Source organism: Bufo gargarizans, chromosome 4 (genome assembly GCF_014858855.1).
Source record: "Bufo gargarizans isolate SCDJY-AF-19 chromosome 4, ASM1485885v1, whole genome shotgun sequence".
In the NCBI taxonomy this organism is placed as follows: domain Eukaryota; kingdom Metazoa; phylum Chordata; class Amphibia; order Anura; family Bufonidae; genus Bufo; species Bufo gargarizans.
This window is the reverse complement of record NC_058083.1, coordinates 435,424,649-435,451,174: the sequence shown is the minus strand read 5'-3', so window position 1 is coordinate 435,451,174 and position 26,526 is coordinate 435,424,649. Positions and strand designations below refer to the sequence as shown.

Sequence of the window (26,526 nt, the reverse complement as noted above, 5' to 3'; positions counted from 1 at the left end):
ATCTGCGCCTTAGATCATTATCTCCTGCTTTGAGAGTGGTCTTCAAAAGTAACAGATCTTCACGGCCCTCCATAGTAGTAACAGTAACAGACATCTATAACTGTCATGTCCACAAGCCTCCATAACAGTGATAGCCAAAGCCCACCAAAACACTGACAACAAATTTCCCTGACAACAGTGTTGGCCAATGGCCTCTATAACAATGAGAGCCATAGCTAAGCTCTCCTTCACCCAACGCCGAGATTCAGTTCACTGCCTTTATATAAATACCCTGGCCCAGGAAAAGTGGTTTGTTGATGCCTCCTCTTGCAACCAACACCTAGGAAACGTGCTGATAGCTACTGCCCTCCATAACAATGACAACAGAATACTGTACCACCATAACAATCAGGGTTGACAATTTAGGATTATTCCTCCTTAGAAATATATTTCAGTTCATCAATATTTTTGGAATGCTTTGCATGCACAGCCATCTTCAGGTCAAGTCACAGCCTTTTGATAGGTAAATGTTAGGACTCTGACTTGGCCCTTCCTAAACAAAAATTTTCTTCCTTTTCAACCATTTAGTTAATTTACTTGTTTTCTTTGGGTCATTGTCTTGTTGCTTCACCCAGCGCCTCTTCCAGGATTCCCCTTTGCGCTCTTGAAATGATCTTAACAGGATGTCCATTCGTAGGAAGAGTAGCAGTTCTGAATTTTCTGTATTTAGATCATTTCGCTAACTGTGGCGTAGTGAACACCCAGGTGTTTAACAATGTTATTGTAGCCTTTTCCAGCTATATGTGTCTCTATAACACATCTTCTGATGTAGTTCTTAGAGACTGGTTCACACTGGCCAATCTTTCTTAAACAGGCGTGTCAGTAACTATGCTTTGTGTGCCTTTATTTCATAGTCATCTCATCTCCATAAAGGGATTGACCACTATATGTTTATTGCTGCATATGTGCTGAGTACAGCTCATAAAGGCAGCTAGTGAATAGCTGTTATTAATCTATGATGTTTGAGGGTTTAATATGCTTTTGTTTATTAGCCTTGTCTCATACCTGCAGCCCGACGCTGTGGTCTCAAGTTGGCCTCTGATGCAGGGTAAAGTGACCATTTATGTCCATCAGTGTCCTCTTAACATTTAATCAGAGAATATTAGAAAATAGGTCCCATGATAATGAATAACAACATATAAATACGGAGCAGCGCGGCGGTTTATCACACAGGATCTAATGGTGCACAGAATCAAGTCATGCAACTAAGTGATGCTCGGCGGCACCAAAAATTATAACCAGGTGGTCCTACCGCTTCGATGAGGCGCTCCAGAGACAACAATTGACTAGCCGGTGTTGATAGATGGGCACACCGTTGCTAGCGACAACTGTACAACGCAGGGTAGTCTGTAGTGCTGGCTGGCCCTAGTGATGCCCTAGAGCCCTACAATGGCCTATGTGTCCGGATGGCGGTGACCGCCACCAGTCACCTACAGGAACCTCACCCTGGAATTAGTGCGCCCTAATTAGCCCTTGCTTACCTGGTCCAGGTAAGCAAGGGCTAATTAGGGCGCACTAATTCCAGGGTGAGGTTCCTGTAGGTGACTGGTGGCGGTCACCGCCATCCGGTCACATAGGCCATTGTAGGGCTCTAGGGCATCACTAGGGCCAGCCAGCACTACAGACTACCCTGCGTTGTACAGTTGTCGCTAGCAACGGTGTGCCCATCTATCAACACCGGCTAGTCAATTGTTGTCTCTGGAGCGCCTCATCGAAGCGGTAGGACCACCTGGTTATAATTTCTGGTGCCGCCGAGCATCACTTAGTTGCATGACTTGATTCTGTGCACCATTAGATCCTGTGTGATAAACCGCCGCGCTGCTCCGTATTTATATGTTGTTATTCATTATCATGGGACCTATTTTCTAATATTCTCTGATTAAATGTTAAGTTTTAAATTTGACCACTCATTACACAAATTTCTGTCTGATTACAGGTGGTCACTCAATATTATCTAATTTGTCATTTTGTCCATCAGTGTCCTCCACTAACTTACACTGTCGACGGTTTAGTTAGATTGTTTCTATCATTGTGACTTAGATAACAATTAGACATTTTATTATGCAGAAATCCAGGTACTCTACTTCCAAAAGGTTCACTTAACTTTTTCTTGCAAAGGTACACTGACAAGCATCACTAACAGAACACGTCTTCTACAACTCTGATCTCTGTGACTGACTGATCCAGCTCAACAGACTCCTGACTAGACGGGACACCTATCTGATATGCTGGGAGACAAACTGGCAGAATAGGCAAGTGTTGTACAGTATATGCATCAAAACAGACACATGACAACACTGGTTTAATAATAAAAAAAAACTGGTTTAATATAACTAAGAGACTATTTGAAACATACTGTAGATAGCTCTGTAGGAAGTCCACCCAAGAATCTTTCAACTACCTTGTCCTAAAACCTATTGCTTGCTGGCCTGCTGAAGTAGAACATGCCTTTCAATTAGGCACCATTAAACAAGAAGTTTCAGCCTCATCAGAACATAAATCCTAGTTGTCTTTTATAAAATGAAGGCCAGTTTTAAACTATTATTTTTTGTGTGACTTTTTGGTGATAATGTAAAAAATAGAACTAAAAGTTAAAAGGTTCATAGTGTAGAAAAAAAAAATAAGACCAAGAATCAGTACTAAATTAGAAATTTCAACGTGAGTCATTTGCTATGTATTTTGTTTCACATGGTGCTTATAGGAGTTGTCTCATCTCACCATTACTAAGGCGACATTAATCACAGCCCTGACCATCAGCCGATTGGGAAACAGCAGAGTGCGTCAGCGCCCCATTTTTCAGTAGTTTCCATTGTGGTGCATGGGAACTATGAAAACTATAGAGCCCTACTGTTAAAGACATACTTGGAAAACATTACATACAGAGCTACAAAACCTACAGGGTAATACAGCGCCACATACTGTGCCCACTGTGCTTCCCAACACTATACTGCAGAAACAGATAATCCCCCTTCTGTTGTCCCCCTCTTGCCCCTACCTGGTGCTGCCTGAGGCAACCTTCTCACCCCGCCTCATTGGTGGTGCACCCCTGACCATACATTACTGGCCCATACATCTAAGTAGCTTTCAGACGGAATAAAGAGACTATTTTCTTTATGATTCAATCTCCAGTAAGTAACAATTCATACTTACTTCACAAATTTTCTCCAACGAAGGGACAAAGAAGTCATCACAGACAATTGCAAGAGCATAAAACATGTACATCGCCTGTGGGAATAATAAAATAAAAACAGATATAAATTCAGACATAGTAGACATGTTAATACATAGCCTAAATCTGTCAATACTTACACAATTCATGTCATACAGAATTTATTGGTTAGAGAGAAGGGATTTATCGTCACTTTATAAACAATTACTGTAGGTTGTTCTGTAGATAGCTTGATTTTACTAACACAGTAAGCCTGCATTTAAGCTCTCCGGAGCACTTTCCTTGAAAATGGTGTTTAGACGTATACCATGACGGGTACATTGACTTTGATGGGTTAAATGGAGTCCGTTGGATTCCTCTTTGGACTCCGTTTGGTCGGTTTTCCACCCCTCTCTGGTATTTTTGACAGAATTAGAACAGTCTACCATGTTATTCTGTCTGACAAAAATGTTATTCTGTCTAGCCAAAATTGCCAGAAACAGAAAGAGATGGGAATAACGCTACTGAACAAAAGACCAGTGGAGACTACCAAAGTAGTAAGAGAATTTAACAAGTGAGTATTGGTTCTTTTGCTATTTTATGACATTCCCTCCCTCTAGCCAAATTTTTTACAATCTCGGAGAACCTCACCTAATACAGCATCTACTTGTCTATCTAGCTTAGGCTACACTCACAACTCTCGTAAGCAGATATGGCAGATTCCAGATGCGGCATTGTTGGATGCTGCCATTCACCGCCGGATCATGGGATCTTGTGCAGCTGAAATGCAGCCTTATATCTGCAGAATTGTGAATGTAGCTTTACATAGGGCCAATTGTGTATACAGACTCATCAATGTTTCTGGTGAACTGGAACCACACAATGACCATGACAGAAAGCATAACAGGAAATCATCAGAATCCGGGCCTGTAAACTCAATTGGTCATGTCTCAGAAGTAAGATATAAAAAATGTTTTGTTCTTTTTTCACATTTACATGTATACCTAAGACCTTTTTCTCAATATCCTCTACTGGGTCTTCTTAAAATATAGCTGCCATGCTTAACGGGAGCCTGCCACAAGGAAATTCACTGTTATACCAAGCGCAATGTCTTGTAGGACCAGTTCAGATGAATGTAATGATACCGTTCACTTTGAGATCTGCTGCTTCCTTCTGGAGAAAAAGGATTTTTAATCCATATGCAAATGAGCAGCATCTGATAGCAATGAATTATTTTTAAAAAAATCATACTTACCTGCTCCATTTGCTTGCGACGGGCCGGATGCTGGCATTTTGCTTGAAGATGTGGTGCAAAATCTTGCACAGCCCGAGATGCTGGGCCGTCACAAGCAAATGGAGCAGATAAGTATGATTTTTGTTTGCAATATTTCAGGTTAAATTGATTCGCTACCACAAAACACGAGGAAATTCTGCTTAGTGGCAAATTGAATTTATCCTGAAATACTGCCCAAAAAAATAAAATTAAATCGGGGACTTAGATTCGCTCAACACTGCTGATGACTTATCCTCAGGATAGGTCATCAATATCTGATCACTGGGAGTCCGACACCCAGCACCCCCTGGTAATCAGCTGTTTGAAGAGACAGCAGCTCTTCGGTAAGTGCCGCAGCCTCTACCCAGCTTACTAGGCACATCAATTGGATAGCGGGTGTGTGTGGTATCGCAGCTCATCCCCATTCACTTGAATGGGACAGAGCTGTGCCTAGGCCATGTGGCCAATGAACGTGACATCACTTGATTAGCGATGTAGCCTAATCAAACAGCTGAGTCTGACCACATCAGTATTAATCACCCAATCACTTGAAGTGCACTGAGAGCAGACCCAAGCCACTCTGTGCACTCTTGCTCCTCCTGATTCTTCCGTTAGCCCCTTCCTCTCTTTCTTAATTGACAGGGATAGGTTTCTGCATAGTCACCTTGCCTAGCCCTGTCAAGCAGAAGAGGGGGGGGGGGGGGGGGGGGCTGGTAGAGGAAGCAGGAGAAGGAAGGGTGCACAGAGTGGCTTGGACCCACCCTCAGTGCACTTAACTGCTCATTTGCATATGGATTCAATGTCCTTTGTCGTTAAGTAAAAGGCATCATTACATTAAGCTGATCTAACCCTAAAATTCATTGTGGGTTTTCTAGTGGCAGCTTCCCTTTGTCATGTCTGTCATGTCTTCTTATCCATACTGAGGGCAGCATAAGATGGAAGGAGAGACACTAAGCAGGGGTGTAACTATAACCATACCAACCATAGCACTTGAGGTTGGGGTGGGGGCAATCCGATGAAAAAACATTGTACCTTTTTGTGGGGAATAACAAGTTGGTGACTTTTTGCTATCTAGCACTACACTGTGGGTTTTATGGCATGTTGTGCTATTATGCATACAGTACTTTTATTTATTGCTATTGATGCTGCTGTTTTGATTACCTGACAATAGATGGCTGGGTTTCCCATCTTATTTTGCTGTGGGTCCATATGAATTCTAGCACTCCTTAGCTAGGGAGTGTAGTTTTTCATATATTTATTCACCCTGAAACAGAGGATTCATTCTTACTTGCTCCATGCCTCTTTGGTCTTCCTTGCTGCCCCTGCTGTCTCCATCTTCCGGCCTTTGGCTGGCCATAGGTATGGTCAGATGTGGCCACAAAAAGCATGCCACCACTGAAGCCAGGCTTTGGGCGGAGCAGTGTATGTGATCATGCCCAGCTTGGGGACCGGAAGATGCAGACAATAGTGGCGGTGTGAAGGACCAGGTTGGTATGGAGAAGGTATGTATGACTCTTCTGTTTTATGGTGCATGCTGCGGGCAATTGATAAAAATTAATTATTAGTTTATTACCAGGAAGTCCACTTTGAGTTCACTTTAGTAACACTGACAAAGCGTAACAAAAAAAGAAAAAAGCTTTTTCTTGATAAGTTTTTGCAGTGAAAACAACCAATTGTCCATGCATGAAAGCTTCCCAACAGTCTTTATACTCCGAGACCATTGTGTTCAGAATCTCCAGAAAATACGAAAGATTTATACTCTTTTCCCTCGGCATTGTGAGCATGAAGAGGATAAATTCCGCATGTGCTGGGAACTGTTTTATGTTCTTGTGTCCTTAGGTGTCATGAAAATGATTAGAGTGAAAGAATGCACAATGAAAATCGGCCATCTCTGATGAGCCAGTGCTGCCGTTTGGCCTTATATTCTTTATCTTTTTATAGTACAGTATGCTGCTGGGACCTTTGTGTGCTCTCTAACCCACCACTGATAGAGAGAAAGGAACAGAGCATCCATTCATGCACTAGTCACCTCGGAACTCTGTACTTCTTGCTTCTGGGAAGACTGTGAAGTAGAGATTGTTTTCCACTGTCACTGAAAATGATTTTTTCCTCTATCTGTTGTCCGAATGACCCTGCTATGTCTTGGGTGATAGCTTTAAAGTGTAGAGTTTCTAGCAACCGAAGAATTTAATGCTGCAGTGAATGGCCATGGCCGTCAAAATAAAATTTGGCTTTAAAAAAAAATGGCATAGTTGCCAACTCTCCCGAATTTGCTGGGACTATCCCTGATTTTTAGAGACAATCTCGGCAAATTTGTGATGTAACACTGCCCATAAGTGGGTGTTCCCGGGTGGCGGTGGGGCGTTCCCAGGGGGTGTGGCATTCCCAGGGGGGTGGGGCTTATATACCTCGATTTTATCAACAGAAACGTTGGTACCGGTAAGTATAGCTTTGCCTGAGAAAATGAAATGATATAAAACTTGAATATACAGCATGAGCCAACATCAATAGGCTACGGTTGTAAAACTGTTACCCCAACAGTGTAACAAGCTTTGTACATTGCTAAACTAAGCAAGTGAGACAAGCTTGTGTGTTAAAGGGGTTTTCCGGGATAGGTCATTAGTATCAGATCGGCCCGACATCTGGGACCCCTACCGATCAGCTGCCTGAGAAGGCACTGCCACTCACTCTCCGTGCTCACCAAGCACAGCGCCACACATTGTATAGTGGTTGTGTTTGGTATCACACTCAGCCCCACTGGAGTGAACATGAGGGCCAATGCCTTCTCAAACAGCTGATTGGCAGGGGTCGCAGGTGTCGGACCCCCACGGATCAGAAACTGATTACCCTCTCCTGAGGATATGTTATCTGTAGTAAAATCCCCCCCAAAAAACTTTAATCTTCATTGATGGGTATATACAGTACATATGCCTACAATGGAGCTGTGTTTTATATTGCTTATGTGCAGCTATCATTTTTTTTTCTCGCCGGTGGCTTAGTAATTACCGGTAGTACTTTAGTATAATCATTCTTCCCCTGCTCTCCATGCACTGACTTTCTGGTGAGCAATTTTATGCGCCGCAGCCAATCTGAGGAAGCAGAGCTGCAGGGAGAGAGCAGCAGCCTAAACCGGTGATGACACAGGGGGTATGTCTCAGACTACCTCACGCACCTAACCTGTAGTCACAAATCACAGCTCTGCGCTAATGGAGCTGAGCCAAAAAAACAGCCAAGGAGCAAACACTGATGAAAATAAAAAGCAGGTAGGTATATTTTCACCGCACTTCTTAGTCCATATCTTATTTAATGAGGTATTGGGACATTACTAATTACAGAAAGAGAATATGTAATCTTCACTGTGTGAATTCAATGGTTGCGTATGAAGCTGAGGTTCTTATAAATCATCAAATATTATTTGGTAAAACATATCCCGCCTCTGCATAATAAAAGGGAAAGCTTATTACAATTCTATCCGACTGAATGATATAAATGGTGCAGTGCTCCTTGGCATTACCACCATCTTGTTCGTTTTCTTCAATACTTTAAACTATATGGGGGACATCTACTTAGGATGTTGCACCAGAATTATGGCGTAAAATGCGCCAAGAAGAATGGAGTTTTGATTTGCGGCAAATATATCAACTGCTTTCTCCAGAATTTTCACCACAAAGAAGGCATCACGCCAGAAATTAGTTATAAATGTCAAAGTGGGCGGAGCTATCAAATTGGCGCATATTACGCCTCATTTATCATCCTGTTATCACCAGAAATGGCTATATTTTTTGTGGACAATTAAGCCAGCTTATGTGGTGGTGTTTTGTGTAAAAAGTCACATTTATGTCAGAAAGATCAGACTTTTTGTCACAAACTCTCATTTATAAAAAGAAAACCAACTCGTTGTGGGAACAAGTGATAGGTAAGTATTAAAACAGGACGTATTTATTATCTAATAGAAATGAGCCAAACAACAGGGTTTTGTCAGTAAATTGACATTCAGAAAAAAAAAAAACAATAACAAAAACGTCCCGAGTCTGAGACAAAAGTCGCAATTTACCATTGGAAATGTTGCAAATATGCTTGAAAAAGTCACAAATATGTTTAAAATTTCTCAAGCGTGGTCTGGCAGGGGTGTTTTAAAAAGTTGCATTCTCGTGCTATTGGCGTTAAAATGACGCAAATCAAGAGAAATAGGTGAAAAATCATGTTTATATTTAAAAAAAGTCACATTTTAAAAGTGGTGTGCGCCTTTTGATATATGAGGTGAAACAAATCACCACTTTTGATTTGTAATGTTAGTATTTTTTTGGGCGCAAATTACGCCTTTATTGATAAATGTCCCCCTTTATCTTTTCCAATGTAGTGGCAATGATTTTATGATTGTAATGGAGCCGCTCGGATGGAATTTAATATGATATCCTCTTGTTTGTAGCTGGTTTTAAAGCGAAATGTCACACACATTTCTAGGTATATTAGTGTACATGTGGGCAGAGCCGACTGCCCATCTGGCAATTTTGGCAAATGCCAGATGAGCTGTTGCCAGAGTGGGCTGCCATAGGCATTGCAAGGCCAAAGTATCTGTGGCTTGGGCCCTGGATATTTTGGGAGTGGTGACCCCTAGCTCACCTGGCACTGGCACCTAGCTGCCCTGATGTCCCCAGACGGTAGGCCGATCACGTGCCTTGTCCCTGGCTTACCCTGAAATAATCCCTAGGTAGTGAGTAGGGCGGTGGGAGCACTAGTCCTCACCACTGACACCTAGGGTAACAACAGGGAAAGGACAAACAACACAAACTCCCACAAAGGGAGACAACAACAGGAGTGATCCGGAGAACCAACAGCTCCAGTTCCAACGGCTCCACAGCAACAGTTGTCCACCTGAGGTCAGAATAGAAGATCTGAAAAGAAGGTCTATATCTGGCAACAAGAGAAGCAGAAAGGGAGACTATATAGTAGCTGGAAGTGGCTGACAGAGAACAGCTGAAAGAAAAAGCTACAGATTCCTAAATGGGACAAATGGATCGCAAAGTTCGCAGTGTTCGCCAGCGAATACATGTGGGCTGCCATCTTTAGTAAGGTAGACTCACCCGTCTGGCGATCCACAGGTAAGCCCTTACCTGTGCTTGTGTGGGGAGCCGGTCTGAAATCAAATGCAGTCACCGGGAGCAGGCAGTTCAGAGAGCAGCCCGATGAAGGCCCCCGGCGGCTGTTCTCAGAACTGCCTGCTCCCGGTGACTGTATTTGATTTCAGACTGGCTCCCCGCACAGGCACAGGTAAGGGCTTACCTGTGCATCGCCGGACAGGTGAGTCTACCTTACTAAAGATGGCAGCCCGCATGTGTTTGCTGGCGAACACTGCGAACGGACCATCACTGGTTGTGACACCCTCATGACAGTAGTAGAGGAGAGACCAATGGTCATTAGTCAAAGCAGTGCACCACTATAAAGAGTTATTCTTCCTATGGAGCATGTATCTACGCAATACATGGATGGATCATTTATTTCATTGTATACTGCTGGAAGTGGGAGGAAAAAAACTTACTGGTGGCAATAGCAGCTGATGGGGAGTCCCAGCTTAGCTCTCTGTCAGGTGACTTGTGCAGTAAGGGTTTTCCAGGATGTCCAGGGCACTGATCACATGCCAGTAGGCCAGTGTCTACAATAGCTGAAAAGTTCTGCAAGCTTGTAAGGCTATGTTTACACCAGTGCAATTGACTTCCATTCTTCTGCTCTGTTATAGGCTCCGAACAACAAAAATAATGGAAGTGCCAGAGCTGGCACATGACGGAACTAAACTGTGTCGAACAGACCCCACTGACTACAATGGTGTCCAATCAATTTCTGTTCGAGAGTTCTCTCTGTTTGAAAAAAAACACTGCATGCAGGACTAGTTCAGCGTTCTGACCAGCATCTGCGATGGAGGCATGAAAGGAGCCTCCGATGCAGATGTAAAGTTAGGCTAATTGGTTGATGTGGATCACCTGATCAGTAACCATTCACAGTGCAGATAAAATTTTTCCCAAAAGTATTGAAAACTCAAATAATAAGTGGGGGTGGCTCACAAAAGGAAGGTTTTGAGTCGGAGACCTCTTCTATGACATCCCAATGCCCGTTTCCTACTCATTCATACAGGAGGATTGTTATAAGATATGCTTATATCTTGGGCTATTTTCACACTCTTCGCAACAGAAATCTTGGTACATTTGTTTAACACATTCTTGGTGCACTGTGGCATCTATGACCCATAGGTGCCCATGTTACATAAAGTATGCCACATGGTAATGTTTTTTACTAGATGTCTCTGTATAGCAGGGGCATACAACCTTTTTTGGTCTGAGGGCCGCATTGCCACATTGATCTAGCTCAAGGGGCCACAAAAAAAAATAATGTTTAATGGGACTCACTTGCTCCATGCCTCTCCAGTCCTCCGTGCTGCCCCCCTGTCTCCATCTTCCGGTGCATGTGGCTGGCTGTGGGGATAGTCGCATGCACTGCTCCAGCCAATGACTGGCTTCAGTGTTGATGTGGCCACAAGCAATATGTCACCGCTGAAGCCAGTCATTTGCTGCAGCGGTACTTGTGACCTTGTCCATGCACTGCCAGGTGTAAACAGCTCAGGGACCGAAAGATTGAAACAGCGGGGGGTGGCGTGGAGCTGGAAATTATGGAAATGTTCTGTTTCAGGGGCCATTCTGCAGGAGCTTGTTAAAAAAATATTTTTTTACCAGAAAAACCCCAACATTTTCTTCCATTCTGCCACCTATTCATAAATTAGCGCTTTTCTACACTGCAGAGGATGGCGCTCTTTAAGCCACACCCCTTTCTCGTGCAGCCACGCCCCTTTCTGATAGGCCACTCCCATGTTGGACAAGGCATAAAACAGTAGAACAATCTGTGTAATGCAGTGTAAACATGTATGCCAGTTTTTTGGACACAAACTGCTTTAAAAATATGTATGGAGCATTTTCAATGGTAACTCTGCCCCAGTGTGAATAGAGCCTAACAATGAATTCTCCTCTCTAAAAACAACAGCCCACACTACAAACTTCTGTCCTATTCACAGGAGATAAGTGTCTGGTAGGCTCTGACCACTGAGATCCCCCCATTTAGGATAATAATGGACCGGGTCCCCATTTGAATAGCGATAGGTTGAACATGCTACTCCATATGTCTATAGTTCTGCTAGAACTGGCCAAGTATTGCACTCGGCTATCTCTGGCGGTATCTTAGAGAGTGAATGGAGCAGCACTGCACATGCTCCACCTGCTGCTTGCTTCACTTATACGGGTACACGGGACTCTCGTTCGTGGGGGTCCCATTGGTCAGACCCCTACTGATCAAATATCCCTTAGGCCTGTTTCACACTTGCGTTGTCCGGATCCGGCGTGTACTCCACTTGCCGGAATTACACGCCGGATCCGGAAAAACGCAAGTGTACTGAAAGCATTTAAAGACGGATCCGTCTTCAAAATGCTTTCAGTGTTACTATGGCAGCCAGGACGCTATTAAAGTCCTGGTTGCCATAGTAGGAGCAGACAGCCGGGGAGCGGTATACTTACAGTCCGCGCGGCTCCCGGGGCGCTCCAGAGTGACGTCAGAGCGCCCCATGCGCATGGATGACGTGCCATGCGATCACGTCATCCATGCGCCTGGGGCGCCCTGACGTCACTCTGGAGCGCCCCGGGAGCCGCACGGACGGTAAGTATACTGCTCCCCCGCTCCCCGCTACATTTTACCATGGCTGCCAGGACTTTAGTGTCCCGGCAGCCATGGCAACCACTCTAAAAAAGCTAAATGTTGTATCCGGCAATGCGCCGAAACGACGTTTAGCTTAAGGCCGGATCCGGATCAATGCCTTTCAATGGGCATTAATTCCGGATCCGGCCTTGCGGCAAGTCTTCAGGATTTTTGGCCGGAGCAAAAAGCGCAGCATGCTGCTGTATTTTCTCCGGCCAAAAAACGTTCCGTTCCGGAACTGAAGACATCCTGATGCATCCTGAACGGATTTCACTCCATTCAGAATGCATTAGGATAAAACTGATCAGGATTCTTCCGGCATAGAGCCCCGACGACGGAACTCTATGCCGGAAGACAAGAACGCAGGTGTGAAAGAGCCCTTATCAATAAATAATTATTGCAGGAAAACCCTTTTAAAATTACGTACTGCGTAATGGGTTCAGGGGCCACACTGATAAATCTCAACTACAGATGTTTTCATTGTGAATGGGATTCTCCATGAAACCAAAAACAATAAACTCAGAATAAAATTAGAAAACTATAAGTAATCCGGCCAAAACCCCATCCGGCGAAACTAATATCATGTGAAAATGCCCAAACTCAGGGGAATTTCAATATAAAACAATTACATGTTTGACGTGCCAGCAAAAAAATTCTCTTGTTTACGCTGAACACTGCAACAGGAATTGAAAAGCTCTCCACAGAATTATCGCCAGCAAAACACGGCATTGAAAATACACAAATATGAGCAGCTCAGGGATGCCGTCCGCTTTGATAATCTGAGTCACCAGCTGTAGCTGAAGAGCAGATGTCTACACATTGCTAACCTTACTGTTTCCACGTCTGAATCTACGGTCCCTTGCTGATTTTCGCTCTTTAGCATGACAGAGTGCGGCATTTTTCCGTCATTCAGTCTTCTGCACTCAGCTCCTGTCATTAACTTTGCCAGTCTTTCATTTTTGAATTATATATCTATTTTTTAGCTGCCAGAATGAAAGATGAACCTGCACTTAGTAATAAAGATTTTGTGCTATCAACACTGAGCAGATAGCAGATGGATCCTTGCTGTACTAGCGATACCGATCATTAACTCTGACCAAAAATAGCCATTTTTTATGACCGAGAAACTGTCAGATTGGACCTAATTTCATGCATTATGCTCCTTACTATTCATCATTTATGATTTACCAGTTAGTGAACTGAAGCCTTGACCATAGTTATCTGCATTATGGATGCTTCAACAAAGGGACACCATCAAGGACGAAAGACAAATTATATAGAAAGATGTGACGCCAAACGTGTAGTTCTGTATTGGCTATAATAAGCTGACTATATGGCCTCTGAAAAAACCAATGGAGCTAACAGAAGTGGAAGTAACACTCTTTATTAATTTAAAGGGGTTGTCCTTACAAACAAATGTCCCCCCAGACATCTGTACCGGTGGAGAATCCTATACTCACCTGATCTCCTCCGATCCGTTCCAGCTCCCTGACTCTCACCACTTCACTCCCACATGGTCATGGTCAATGACTGGTCTCAGTGGTGATGTGTCCCCAAGAAGCACATGACCCACCAGTGACAAAAGCCGGTTATTGGCTGCAGTGGGACACATAACCCCATCTGTGTGGAAGTTGACAGATGGAGACTAGAAGACCAGTGAAGAGAACCAGGGAGCTCGGGAAGCAGGTGAGTATGGATTTCTCCATAGGTACTATGGCTGGGGAGCAAATTTGAAAAAAGAAAAAACAAACATACTGGACAACTGCTTTAAGGAATCCTGAGTTATCAAAGCTCATCTTCCGTTCAAAAAACTTCTCTAGTTCACCTGTCTTATCCATACATTACAAGGAAAGCTCATTGAATTTAAAGAAAACTACGTGGTCTACAGAACAACTGAACACATGCTGCCAGATGCCTTCACAGATTATAGCTTATTCCTGGAGGTCTCAGAAGAAGGACACCCATCAGTGAACTCTTAACAAAAAATAATTTTGAAAGCAGGCAAACTGTGTAAAGTGCTCCAATTTAATGCATACAGTCCTGGGGTGTCCTAGGACTGTATGCAGCTCAATTCAAGCTCTTGAAAGCCAAGACAAAAGGCATCACTAAAGGATATGAAATCTATGTAATGGATTTATGGCAGGAAGATCTAAAACAACAATTCTCATCAGACCAATGGAGAGTCTTATTTACTGCTACTTCTAAATATTCTAAATGTGCTAGCCACATAGAAACCTGTAGAAAAATATTCTACAGATTGTACTACACCTCCCAATATCTCCATAAAATTTTCCCAGAATGTCCATCGATCTGCTGGAGATGTCACATGGCAGAAAGTTTTTACATACACATATGGTGGAACTGCCCTAAGGTTCAAGAACTGTGGGGGCGGGTTTTCTCTCTCCTCTTGGAGGTCTGCAGAATTCCAATCTCCTCCTCGCCAGAACTGGCACTGTTATCAATAGGTTTGGAGGATTCCCCATTTGAATGCCAATCAATAATTATACACTTTTTGATTGCTACTAGACATAAAATAGTATTATGCTGGAAATCCAATTCACTACAAAACATCAAAAGAATCATTAGATCAGTCAACAACAACTGTTAGTATGAGTGATCTTGGGCTTCCTTTTTGAACTCTAAAACAACCTTCAGGAGGAGATGGGAGGCTTGGCTTTCCAATAGTCACTGTAATTTACCCTCTGCGCTATTACATGGTGTTTGAGCCCGATGTAGTCACGGAATCACGTAATTAGGAAGTCAGATAATCAGCTTGTCAATTACATTTGTGACATGTGATATTGTGGTCTTTCATTATGACAGTATGCCTCATTCTCTTTTTCTTTAAAAATACATTCCTCACGATGTGCTCTTATGTAGTCCCCCTTACCTTCTCATTCCCTACCTCCCTCCTTTCCTTTATTCCCATGTTCTCCTCATTCCCTAGCTTCTCCTTGTATATTTTATGTTTTATTATGTCAACAACAATGTATGCCATTATAATCGGTTCAACCTGTGCGTTGTTCTGTCAATGCTTTATAAAAAACAAAAAAAGAAGCCAAGCCAGGAGGACTGGTCATAGACCCTACTGGGAAATTTTCCAATGGGTGGATGTCCAGGGGGGCACGCAAGCTCTTCTCATGGTCACCGACCGGGTACATAATGATCTAATGCTCTCAGCATTAATTAATGCTTGGAGCATCAATTACTTATGCACCTGCAGGTGTCCTCCTAAACTCAACTGTATCACCATCCTCAGGACTGTGATACAGTTGAATACTGTGGCGAGGGCAGAAGGTTTTTTTGTGTCGCATTGTGATATTTGGTTCTGCTGGGGCAGAATTTTGTGTTGCACAATGGTATTGCAGGCCCTGCCTACTTCTGTTGTTCCTGCCCACTTGTGTTGCCTCATCTTCTGCCAATTTAGTTTTTTTTTCCAGGGCCAATTTAAGTTCCCAGTCTGGCTCTGGTTTCGCTCATCTATAATGAACAGTCTGTCATTCTACGTGAAGATAAATTCAGGTGGAGTTCCCCCTTATCATCAATGGTTTCTGCCTTCTTTTTTCAGAGCACATCTGAAAAAATGAAATGTGGTTGCTGTGACCGACTGTTCTACTTTTCCCTTACAGCAGTTTAAAAAATTTCTCCTTCTGGTTTTTGACGTGTGCCAAATATTTACATCAATTTCAAGCAGAGTTTATTATGTTTTTATTTTTAGCTTTAACGCTAAAAGGCTTTCTTTGTTGGCTGTGCTTTAATGTTATGTCATTTATGTCTCCAGCTTAGTTTGACAGTAGGCAATCTTGAAGATATTTGTCCATTACAGTTGTTTTACTGACAACAAAAATGGCTTGATGTATGTGTATACATCAGGGAAAATAATATTTGCCTTTGATACATATTTTTCATCAGTTTTAAAGCACCGACTTTGATCCAGAATCCTTGATGGTTCATTTGCAGGATGGCATTACAATATGTTTTATCCATGGGGCTTCATTCTCCTTGGACAGATAGAAAATAGCTTAATCAGCATACTTAATAAAATGTGATGTATGTTTAACATCTTTCATTCTGCCTCATCTCCCTAGGACATTGTTTGATGAGTGCAAACAAGCCTTGCATCAAAGGATTTGTAAAATTGTCTTTGCACGTGAAACTGGATGATGGTGGTAGCCCTTGGCAGTAATAGCCCACACATCTAATACCAGGATGGACAATTTTTAGTGTGACAATAAGTGAAGAAAACAAAACATATAAGCTACATTTTAAAGTAAACTATCGTCGGAAAAGTCCATTACAGACTACAGGACGCTAATTAAATAGGTTGTCTCATGAAGGCGGTCACTACCCAAATGCTTTATTAGGACATACAGTGTAGACTTCATAGAGGAACCACCTATGTGAGAGAGAAGGTCGAGTCCCTCTGTAAGAGTAGCACCGGCTCTGGTAGACTCAAGTCATGTATGTATTGCTTAACCCCTTAGGGACCCATGACGTATCGGTACGGCATGTTTCCCGAATCCTTAAGGACCCATGACGTACCGGTACGTCATGGCTTCAATTCGCGATTCCGGCGCCGCGGGGGTTAATCGGAACGGGATGCCGACTGAAATCATTCAGCCGGCATCCCGTAACAACGCAGGGGGGGGTCATTTGACCCCCCCGTATAGACGATCGCAGAAAACCGCAGGTCCATTCAGACCTGCGGTTTTCTGCGTTTCCGGTCCATTCGGGTGTGCTGTGACCCGATGAACCGGAAAAAGACTGCGATCGGTGGCGTAATTTTACACCACCAATCGCAGTCCGAGGATTTGAGGAGGCGGTGCTGGCCCTGGTGCTGAACACTGCTGTCCAGGGTGCTGATTGGTGCAGGGGAGAGAGGCGCGAGATTCAAACTTCCTGCGCTCCTCTCTCCCCTCCTCTTCCTGTCCAGCACCCTGACCGTGCAGCATCGTCCAGCACCAGCTCCTGTGTCCCCCTAATCGGCATCCATCACCCTCCTGCACCCATCGCCACTCAGGTAGGTTAGGGTCAGTGAGGGAGAGGCACCATTAGGAAGGGAAAGAAGGGAAAAGTTAGTTAGGAAAAAAAAAAAAAAAAAGAACTTTTACACAAAACTTTTTTGATCCATCTATCAGACCCCAGAGCCCCCCCTGCCACTTGCCCCCCCCTACCAGCCCCTATGAGGATGACCCCACATTCCTTCTGTCATCCGCATCCTCCTCATCATCATCGGATGACGATGAGCCACCAAGGCGGCGGAGACGCCGCCAGGCGGAGCCAGGGGCCACACATGCTAGGGATCCTGTGGCCCACCCTAGTACGAGCCGCCCTGGGGTTCGTACTGGTTTCCCGGCCCACCAAATAAGTTCACCGGAGCCCCCTGCCGATGAACTTAGCTGGTGTCCCCCAGTGGACTTTGAGCCTGAGATTCCGGATTTCGCTGGCAATCCTGGAATCCAGATTCCCACAGTGGGGTTTACTGAAATAGACTTTTTTAGTTTTTTTTTCAGTAACCCACTGGTGAATTTGATGGTGGAGCAGACGAATCTGTACGCCCAACAGTTCGTCGCTCAAAACCCAGGCTCATTTTTGGCTAGACCCGGTGGCTGGACGCCGGTCAGTGCAGCCGAAATGAGGACATTTTGGGGCCTCGTGCTGCATATGGGTCTAGTCCAAAAACCCAGTGTCAGGCAATACTGGAGTGGGGACGTCCTATACCAGACCCCACTGTACAGTATGGTCATGACACGTCCCCGGTTTGAGGCCATCCGGAAATGTCTGCATTATTCCGATAATGCAGCATGTCCACCCCGAGGTGATCCTGCCTATGACCGGCTGTATAAGATACGGCCGGTTATCGATCACTTTGGGGCCACATTTCAGCAGGCCTACGTACCTGGAAGGGAGGTCGCGGTTGATGAGTCTCTCGTTGCGTTCAAGGGGAGACTCAGTTTCCGCCAATACATTCCCACAAAGCGGGCGAGGTATGGCGTGAAGCTATACAAAATTTGTGAGAGTACCTCAGGGTACACTTACAAATTTCGTGTGTACGAGGGGCGAGATTCCCGTATTCAACCCCCAGAATGTCCCCCCACTCTGGGTGTTAGCGGGAAACTCGTGTGGGACCTTATGCACCCACTGCTGGATAAGGGTTACCACTTGTACGTGGATAACTTTTATACCAGCATTCCCTTGTTCAGGTCCCTTGCCGCCAGATCCACGTTCGCTTGTGGGACCGTGCGGAAAAATCAGCGCGGCCTCCCTGCCCACCCCCTCCAGGTACCTATCCCCAGGGGTGAGACCCGTGCCCTTACCAGTGGAAACCTGTTGCTGGTCAGGTATAAGGACAAGAGGGATGTCCTTATGCTGTCCACAATCCACGGTAACAGCACCACCCCAGTCCCTGTGCGAGGTACCGCGGCAACGGTCCTCAAGCCCGATTGTATCGTCGACTACAATCGGTATATGGGAGGAGTTGATCTCTCTGATCAAGTCCTCACGCCATATAATGCCATGCGCAAAACCCGGGCATGGTACAAAAAAGTTACGGTCTACATGGTGCAGGTTGCCATGTACAACTCTTTTGTACTATCCCGAAGCGCTGGCAGCACAGGGACATTCCTCCAATTCTATGAGGCAGTCCTCAAAGACCTGATCTTTTCGGACCGGGAAAGAGCAGGCCGGAGTACCTCGGGAACTGGAGGCGCCCGGATCGTCCCTGGCCAACACTTTCCAGGTGTGGTCCCCCATACTGGAAAGAAGGGACGAACCCAAAAAAGATGCAGAGTGTGTCACAAGAGGGGGATACGGAAGGACACCACCACTCAATGTGACACGTGCCCCGATCATCCGGGCCTCTGCGTTATCGATTGCTTCAGGGAGTATCACACTTCCATGGAGTACTAAATTTTTATAATCCCCAACAGTCCACTAGAGAACATAAAACACTATGGCTCTTAGACTTTGGAGACACAGAAACAATTTTTTTCCCCCAAAAAAATATTAGTTTTAGAGCAGGCATCCTCAAACTGCGGCCCTCCAGATGTTGTAAAACTATAACTCCCAGCATGCCCAGACAACCTACAGCCATCAGCAGGGCATGGTGGGAATTGTAGTTTTACAACATCTGGAGGGCCGCAGTTTTTAGGATGCCTGCTTAGTGTCTCCAAAGTCTGAGAGCCATACATATTGGGCATCGTCGCGTGCGTAAAAGTCGTCGCTATAAAAATAACATTTGACCAAACGCCTCGAATGAACGGTGTTAAAAATATAAAACAAAAACGGTGCCAAAACACCCATTGTTGGGCAAAATTTCAATTTGAATCCCTTTTGCCGGTAATAAAGCAAGGGTTAACAGCCAAACAAAACTCAATATTTATGGCCCTGATTCTGTAGTTTGCAGAAACACCCCATATGTGGTCGTAAATGGCTATATAGCCGCACGGCAGGGCATAGAACGAAGGGAACTCCATACGGTTTCTGGAAGGCAGATTTTGATGGACAGTTTTTTTTTTGACACCATGTCCCATTAGAAGCCCCCCCTGATGTAGCCTAGACTAGAAACTCCAAAAAAGTGACCCCATCTAAGAAACTACACCCCTCAAGGTATTCAAAAGTTACTTTACAAACTATGTTAACCCTTTAGGTGTTCCACAAAACTAAATAGCGAATGTAGAAATTTTTTTAGAATTTAATTTTTTTGTTACATTGCCTCAAAAAAGAGTAATATAGAGCAACCAAAAATCATATTTACCCCTAAAATAGTCCCAAAACAACAACCACCTTATCCTGTAGTTTCCTAGATGGGGTCACTTTTATGGAGTTTCTACTCTAGGGGTGCATCAGGGGGCTTGAAAGGGTACATGGTGTAAATAAACCAGTCCAGCAAAATCTGCCTTCCAAAAACCATATGACGTTCCCCTCCTTCTATGTCCTGCCGTTTGGCCAAACAGTAGTTTACGACCACATATGGGGTGTTTCTGCAAACTACAGAATCAGGGCAACCCATTTTGAGTTTTGTTTGGCAGTTAACCCTTGTTTTACTCCTGGAAAAAATTGATTATATTGGAAAATTTTCCAAAAAATAGAAATTTCTAAATTGTTTCTCCATCTGCCATTAACTCTTGTGGAACACCTAAAGGGTTAACAAAGTTTGTAAACCCAGTTTTGAATACCTTGAGGGGTGTACTTTCTTAGATGGAGTCACTTTTTTGAAATTTCTATTCTAGGGGTGCAACAGGGGGCTTCAAATGGGACATGGTATAAACAAAACCAGTCCTGCAAAATCTGCCTTCCAAAACCCATATGGTGTTCCCCTCCTTCTATGTCCTCCCGTTTGGCCAAACAGTAGTTTACGACCACATATGGGGTGTTTCTGCAAACTACAGAATCAGGGCAACCCATTTTGAGTTTTGTTTGGCAGTTAACCCTTGTTTTACTCCTGGAAAAAATTGATTATATTGGAAAATTTTCCAAAAAATAGAAATTTCTAAATTGTTTCTCCATCTGCCATTAACTCTTGTGGAACACCTAAAGGGTTAACAAAGTTTGTAAACCCAGTTTTGAATACCTTGAGGGGTGTACTTTCTTAGATGGAGTCACTTTTTTGAAATTTCTATTCTAGGGGTGCAACAGGGGGCTTCAAATGGGACATGGTATAAACAAAACCAGTCCTGCAAAATCTGCCTTCCAAAACCCATATGGTGTTCCCCTCCTTCTATGTCCTCCCGTTTGGCCAAACAGTAGTTTACGACCACATATGGGGTGTTTCTGCAAACTACAGAATCAGGGCAACCCATTTTGAGTTTTGTTTGGCAGTTAACCCTTGTTTTACTCCTGGAAAAAATTGATTATATTGGAAAATTTTCCAAAAAATAGAAATTTCTAAATTGTTTCTCCATCTGCCATTAACTCTTGTGGAACACCTAAAGGGTTAACAAAGTTTGTAAACCCAGTTTTGAATACCTTGAGGGGTGTACTTTCTTAGATGGAGTCACTTTTTTGAAATTTCTATTCTAGGGGTGCAACAGGGGGCTTCAAATGGGACATGGTATAAACAAAACCAGTCCTGCAAAATCTGCCTTCCAAAACCCATATGGCGTTCCCCTCCTTCTATGTCCTCCCGTTTGGCCAAACAGTAGTTTACGACCACATATGGGGTGTTTCTGCAAACTACAGAATCAGGGCAACCCATTTTGAGTTTTGTTTGGCAGTTAACCCTTGTTTTACTCCTGGAAAAAATTGATTATATTGGAAAATTTTCCAAAAAATAGAAATTTCTAAATTGTTTCTCCATCTGCCATTAACTCTTGTGGAACACCTAAAGGGTTAACAAAGTTTGTAAACCCAGTTTTGAATACCTTGAGGGGTGTACTTTCTTAGATGGAGTCACTTTTTTGAAATTTCTATTCTAGGGGTGCAACAGGGGGCTTCAAATGGGACATGGTATAAACAAAACCAGTCCTGCAAAATCTGCCTTCCAAAACCCATATGGTGTTCCCCTCCTTCTATGTCCTCCCGTTTGGCCAAACAGTAGTTTACGACCACATATGGGGTGTTTCTGCAAACTACAGAATCAGGGCAACCCATTTTGAGTTTTGTTTGGCAGTTAACCCTTGTTTTACTCCTGGAAAAAATTGATTATATTGGAAAATTTTCCCAAAAATAGAAATTTCTAAATTGTTTCTCCATCTGCCATTAACTCTTGTGGAAGACCTAAAGGGTTAATAAAGTTTGAAAAAACAGTTTTGAATACCTTGAGGGGTGTAGTTTCTAGAATGGGGTCATTTTTGGGAGGTTTCTATTATCTAAGCCTCACAATATGACTGCAAACCTGAACTGGTCCATAAAAAGTGGGATTTTGAAGATTTCTGAAAAATTTCAAAATTTGCTTCTAAACTTCTAAGCCTTGTAACATCCCCAAAAAATAAAATATCATTCCCAAAATGCTACACACATGAAGTAGACATATGGGGAATGTAAAGCCATCACAATTTTTGGGGGTATTACTATGTATTACAGAAGTAGAGAAACTGAAACTTTGAAATTTGCTAATTTTTCAAAAAAAATTGTAAACATTTTATTTTTTGGTGCAAAAAAATTAACTTTTTTGACCCAATTTTAGCAGTGTCATGAAGTACAATATGTGACGAAAAAACAATCTCAGAACGGCCTGGGTAAGTCAAAGCGTTTTAAAGTTATGAGCACTTAAAGGGACACTGGTCAGATTTGCAAAAAATGGCCAAGTCCTTAAGGTGAAATAGGGCTGAGTCCTTAAGGGGTTAAAGGGGTTGTCTCACTTCAGCAAATGGCATTTATCATGTAGACAAAGTTAATACAAGTCACTTATTAATGTATTGTGATTGTCCATATTGTCTCCTTTGCTGGCTTGATTCATTTTTACATGATATTATACATTGCTCGTATACCAGGGGTTACATCCACCTTGCAATCTAGCAGCAGCGGCCGTGCTTGCACACTATAGGAAACAGCGATGGCCTATGTGCACTCCCATGGTTTTGGCCACTAGAGAGGTCGGTGCGTTTTCCTATAGTGTGCAAGAATGGCCACCACTGCTGGATTGCAGGGTTGTTGTAACCACAGTAACTTTTGAGCCCCTTAGGGGACTGAAACATGCGATCTTTTGATCATTTCTTCCATACAATGCAATAGAATACTATTGCGGTCTATGGGATTTTGAGGCACTGCTGGCCGAGCTGTGCTTTGCGCACAGCTTTACAGGCACTGAACAATGCCAGGCCTGGCAACCTTCAGAAGGCCCCAGCAGTAATTTCCCAGCAGGGGCTCTGATCAGTAGACAGAGTTATCCCCCTCCTTTTGCCTAACCTCACAGATGTCATGATCGCTGTTGAATGTGGCATTTGAGGGATTAAATGACTGTGTTCGCTAATCCCGATCAATGCGGGCAGGCCCGCTCCATACAAACCCTTAAAGGGGTTCTGCACTTTGTTCAAACTGATGATCTATCCTCTGGATAGATCATAAGCATCTGATCGGCGGGGGTCTGACACCTGGGACCCCTGCCGATCAGCTGTTTGAGAAGGCAGCTGCGCCCCAGCAGCGCCGCGGCCTTCTCACTGTTTACCGCAGGCCCAGTGATGTCATGACTAGTATCACTGGCCTGGGCGCGGCTAAGCTCCGTTCCCTTGAATGGAGCTTAGCCCAGCCCAGGCCAGTTAATACAAGTCGTGACGTCACATGGCCAGCGGTAAACAGTGAGAAGGCCGCGGCGCTGCTGGAGCGCCGCTGCCTTCTTAAACAGCTGATCGGCGGGGGTCCCAGGTGTCGGACCCCTGCCGATCAGATGCTGATAGATCATCAGTTTAAACAAAGTGAAAAACCCCTTTAAGCATAATGACGTACATGATTATGTGTTAAGGGGTTGAAGATGATATATTTTATTCAATTTGTTAGAAAAATTGTGCTCAAATGTTCATTTTAAGCAAAGATCATTTTCTGTTCAAATTGTCTTTGTCTGGGACCTTTCAGCATTAAAATGCAGTGTAATCAGCAGGAAGCATATACAACAGGAGGAGCTGAGCAGATTCATATAATGTGGGAAAAGATTCCACAAAGCTTGTAACCTAGTAAGTGAAATCCCTGCTAATTCTATGCTTAGGGGTCCAGTAGGCAGTCCAACCCAATTACTGATAGGATTTCTTGCATGAGAATGCATACAAAGCTGTCAGTCACTGTTACAGGAAAATATGGTCCCCAGCCAGAGCCTCAGTCCAAGACCACACAAAGATGATATAGCATATACTGATATTATTCAGTGAGATTCACCCATTGAGTGATATCATTTTGGCCAGAAGCCATTTGGTCATCGTGTCCCCTGTTAGCATATCAAAGGCAGGAAGTGCACGTTGTAAAAGCAGTTGGACAACATTCTCTTGACCAACATATTGGGAAGATATTTGGGTGGTCATAGAGTGGAGTCCATGATGTGGGGTGGGACACAGAAACATATATGGTATGTGAAACTTTGGGACTCTATCTCTTGCTGCAACCCCCCTGGACCAACAGCACTTCAGAAGCAAGCCAAGTTATACAGTCCTAATCAAAAGTTTAAGACCACTTGAAAAATGGCAAAAAATCATATTTAGCATGGCTGGATCTTAGCAAGGTTCCAAGTAGAGCTTCAACATGCAACAAAAAAGAAATGGGAGTGAGACAAAACATTTTTTGAGCATTCAATTAATTTAAAATAACGATTCAACTGAAACAGGCTGTTTTTCAGCTGATCAAAAGTTTAGGACCACGTGCCTTTAAAAGGCCAAATCTGTGCAAAGATGTGGATTCATTGTCATTTTCTGTCAGGTAGTCACACGTTGCATCCTGGCTTCCATGGTAACCGATCGGAGCCCCAGCGATTAAACTGTGACTCCAATCGGAAATGCCGCTCCGCTGCCACCAATGATGGGGGGACGGAGGTGGGTTGTTAGCCTGTGGCCACTGCCACCAATGCTTTTAATACTGGGGAGGGAGGTTGGGCCGCACTGGCCACCAATGCTTTTAATACTGGGGAGGGAGGGAGGGGGGGCCGCACTGGCCACCAATGCTTAATACTGGGGAGGGAGGGGGTCTGGCTTGGAGCACCCGATCAGGGGGCTGAGATCTGCACAATTAACCCCTCAGGTGCGGCACCTGAGGGGTTAATTGTGCAGATCACAGCCCCCTGTAAGAGAACGGATGCTGCCAGGCAGGAGGGGGCAGTCATGTACACAGTTCTTAGTATATTCTAACTTGAAGCATCCCCATCACCATGGGAACGCCTCTGTGTTAGAATATACTGTCGGATCTGAGTTTTCATGATCGTGAAAACTCAGATCTGAAAAAGCTGTAATGCAGACGGATCCGCACTGAACGGATACCATAGTTTGCATTTATAGGTATGGACCCGTCTGTGCAGATACCAGACGGATCCGCACCTAACGCAAGTGTGAAAGTAACCTTACTGCGTCCCACCTCAGCAGCGATGGCGCACTGTGAGAGACCCTGCTTATGCAGTTCAACAACCCGACCACGTTAAAAAAGGGAGAGTTTTTTTGCATTTACCATCACAACGTGTGACTACCTGACAGAAAATGACAATGAATCCACATCTTTGCACAGATTCGGCCTTTTAAAGGCATGTGGTCCTAAACTTTTGATCAGATGAAAAACGGCCTGTTTCAGTTTAATCGTTATTTTCAATTAATTGAATGCTCAAAAAATGTTTTGTCTCACTCCCATTTCTTCTTGTTGCATGTTGAAGCTATACTTGGAACCTTGTTAAGATCCAACAATGTAAAATAAATTTTTTTTGCCATTTTTCAAGTAGTCTTAAACTTTTGATCAGGACTGTATGTGTGCTTATGTGTGTATGTATAGAAGTATAATATCCCAGTACACTTTATATGTGTAGTCTGCGATTGTATTCCATTATACGTGTTTACAGATGTGTAGATTATATGTGGCATTTACTGTATACATGAGTCTCTATATGTACTGTACATGTACTAATGGTCAGGTACTGGATGTGAGTTGGTTAGAAGTGTAGATCCAGTAGAAGGTATATTGGAGGACTCTGGATATATTGTATATACTGTGGGGATCCGCTCTGGTAGGCAGTGGTAGCGAGTGCAGTATAGAGGCAACACAGACCGGTCTTGGTGTAAAACACGATGCTTTGTTTATTCACACGGTGCATATTTGTGAAAGACGGTGCAGTTCATAGGGAGGGTGGTCACACACAACAGCAAAATAATAGTTCAAACACAGCAAGTCCCTGCTGCAGGCTACTTGAGGCCTGTTTCAGTCACATAAAGCAAAGTCTATTTAAAGCCAGGAGTAATGTCACCTTTTTCTCCTTGGTGAAGTAAGTCCCTGGGTCTTGCTTCTAGCCACAGGACATGGATCCCTCCTGGTTTCAGCTGCAGGATCCTGCACAGTCCTCCACAGGCCTCAGCACACAGCCCAGCTCACCTCCACTTCTCACTCTCACAGCCAGAGAACACAGAAGCTTCACATTGCACACCACACCCTTGTTGCTGGTCAGGTTTTAACCCTTCCCTGCAAAACCTGGCCTGGACCGTGGGGAGACAGGCACCCGCCCGCATATCTGCCTGCTCCCAATAAGAGCCGGCCCGGATCCGCTGTGTTAACAGGATAACCGCTGCAATATGCACTTTTCTGGCTCTTACTCCACCGGTGCCAGGACCCCCGGTGGCACGTACCTGCCGTCTATTACCACCCCAGGTACTCTCCTACATATCCCCCCCCTTTGTTCAACCCTGAAGGGTTGCACACCCTGTTCAATCCTGAGGGG

The 26,526-nt window shown here is 44.0% G+C and overlaps 1 protein-coding gene across 2 annotated transcripts in view; it reads right to left on the bottom strand.

The window, feature by feature from the left end:
• Positions 1 to 26,526, bottom strand: part of SLC24A3 (solute carrier family 24 member 3) — a 436,240-nt gene that overhangs the window by 151,070 nt on the left and 258,644 nt on the right. For both annotated transcript variants that reach the window (XM_044291617.1, XM_044291618.1), the window contains exon 4: positions 3,190 to 3,264. In XM_044291617.1, the coding sequence (XP_044147552.1) occupies positions 3,190 to 3,264 (75 nt within the window). The remainder of the gene's footprint in view (positions 1 to 3,189; positions 3,265 to 26,526) is intronic.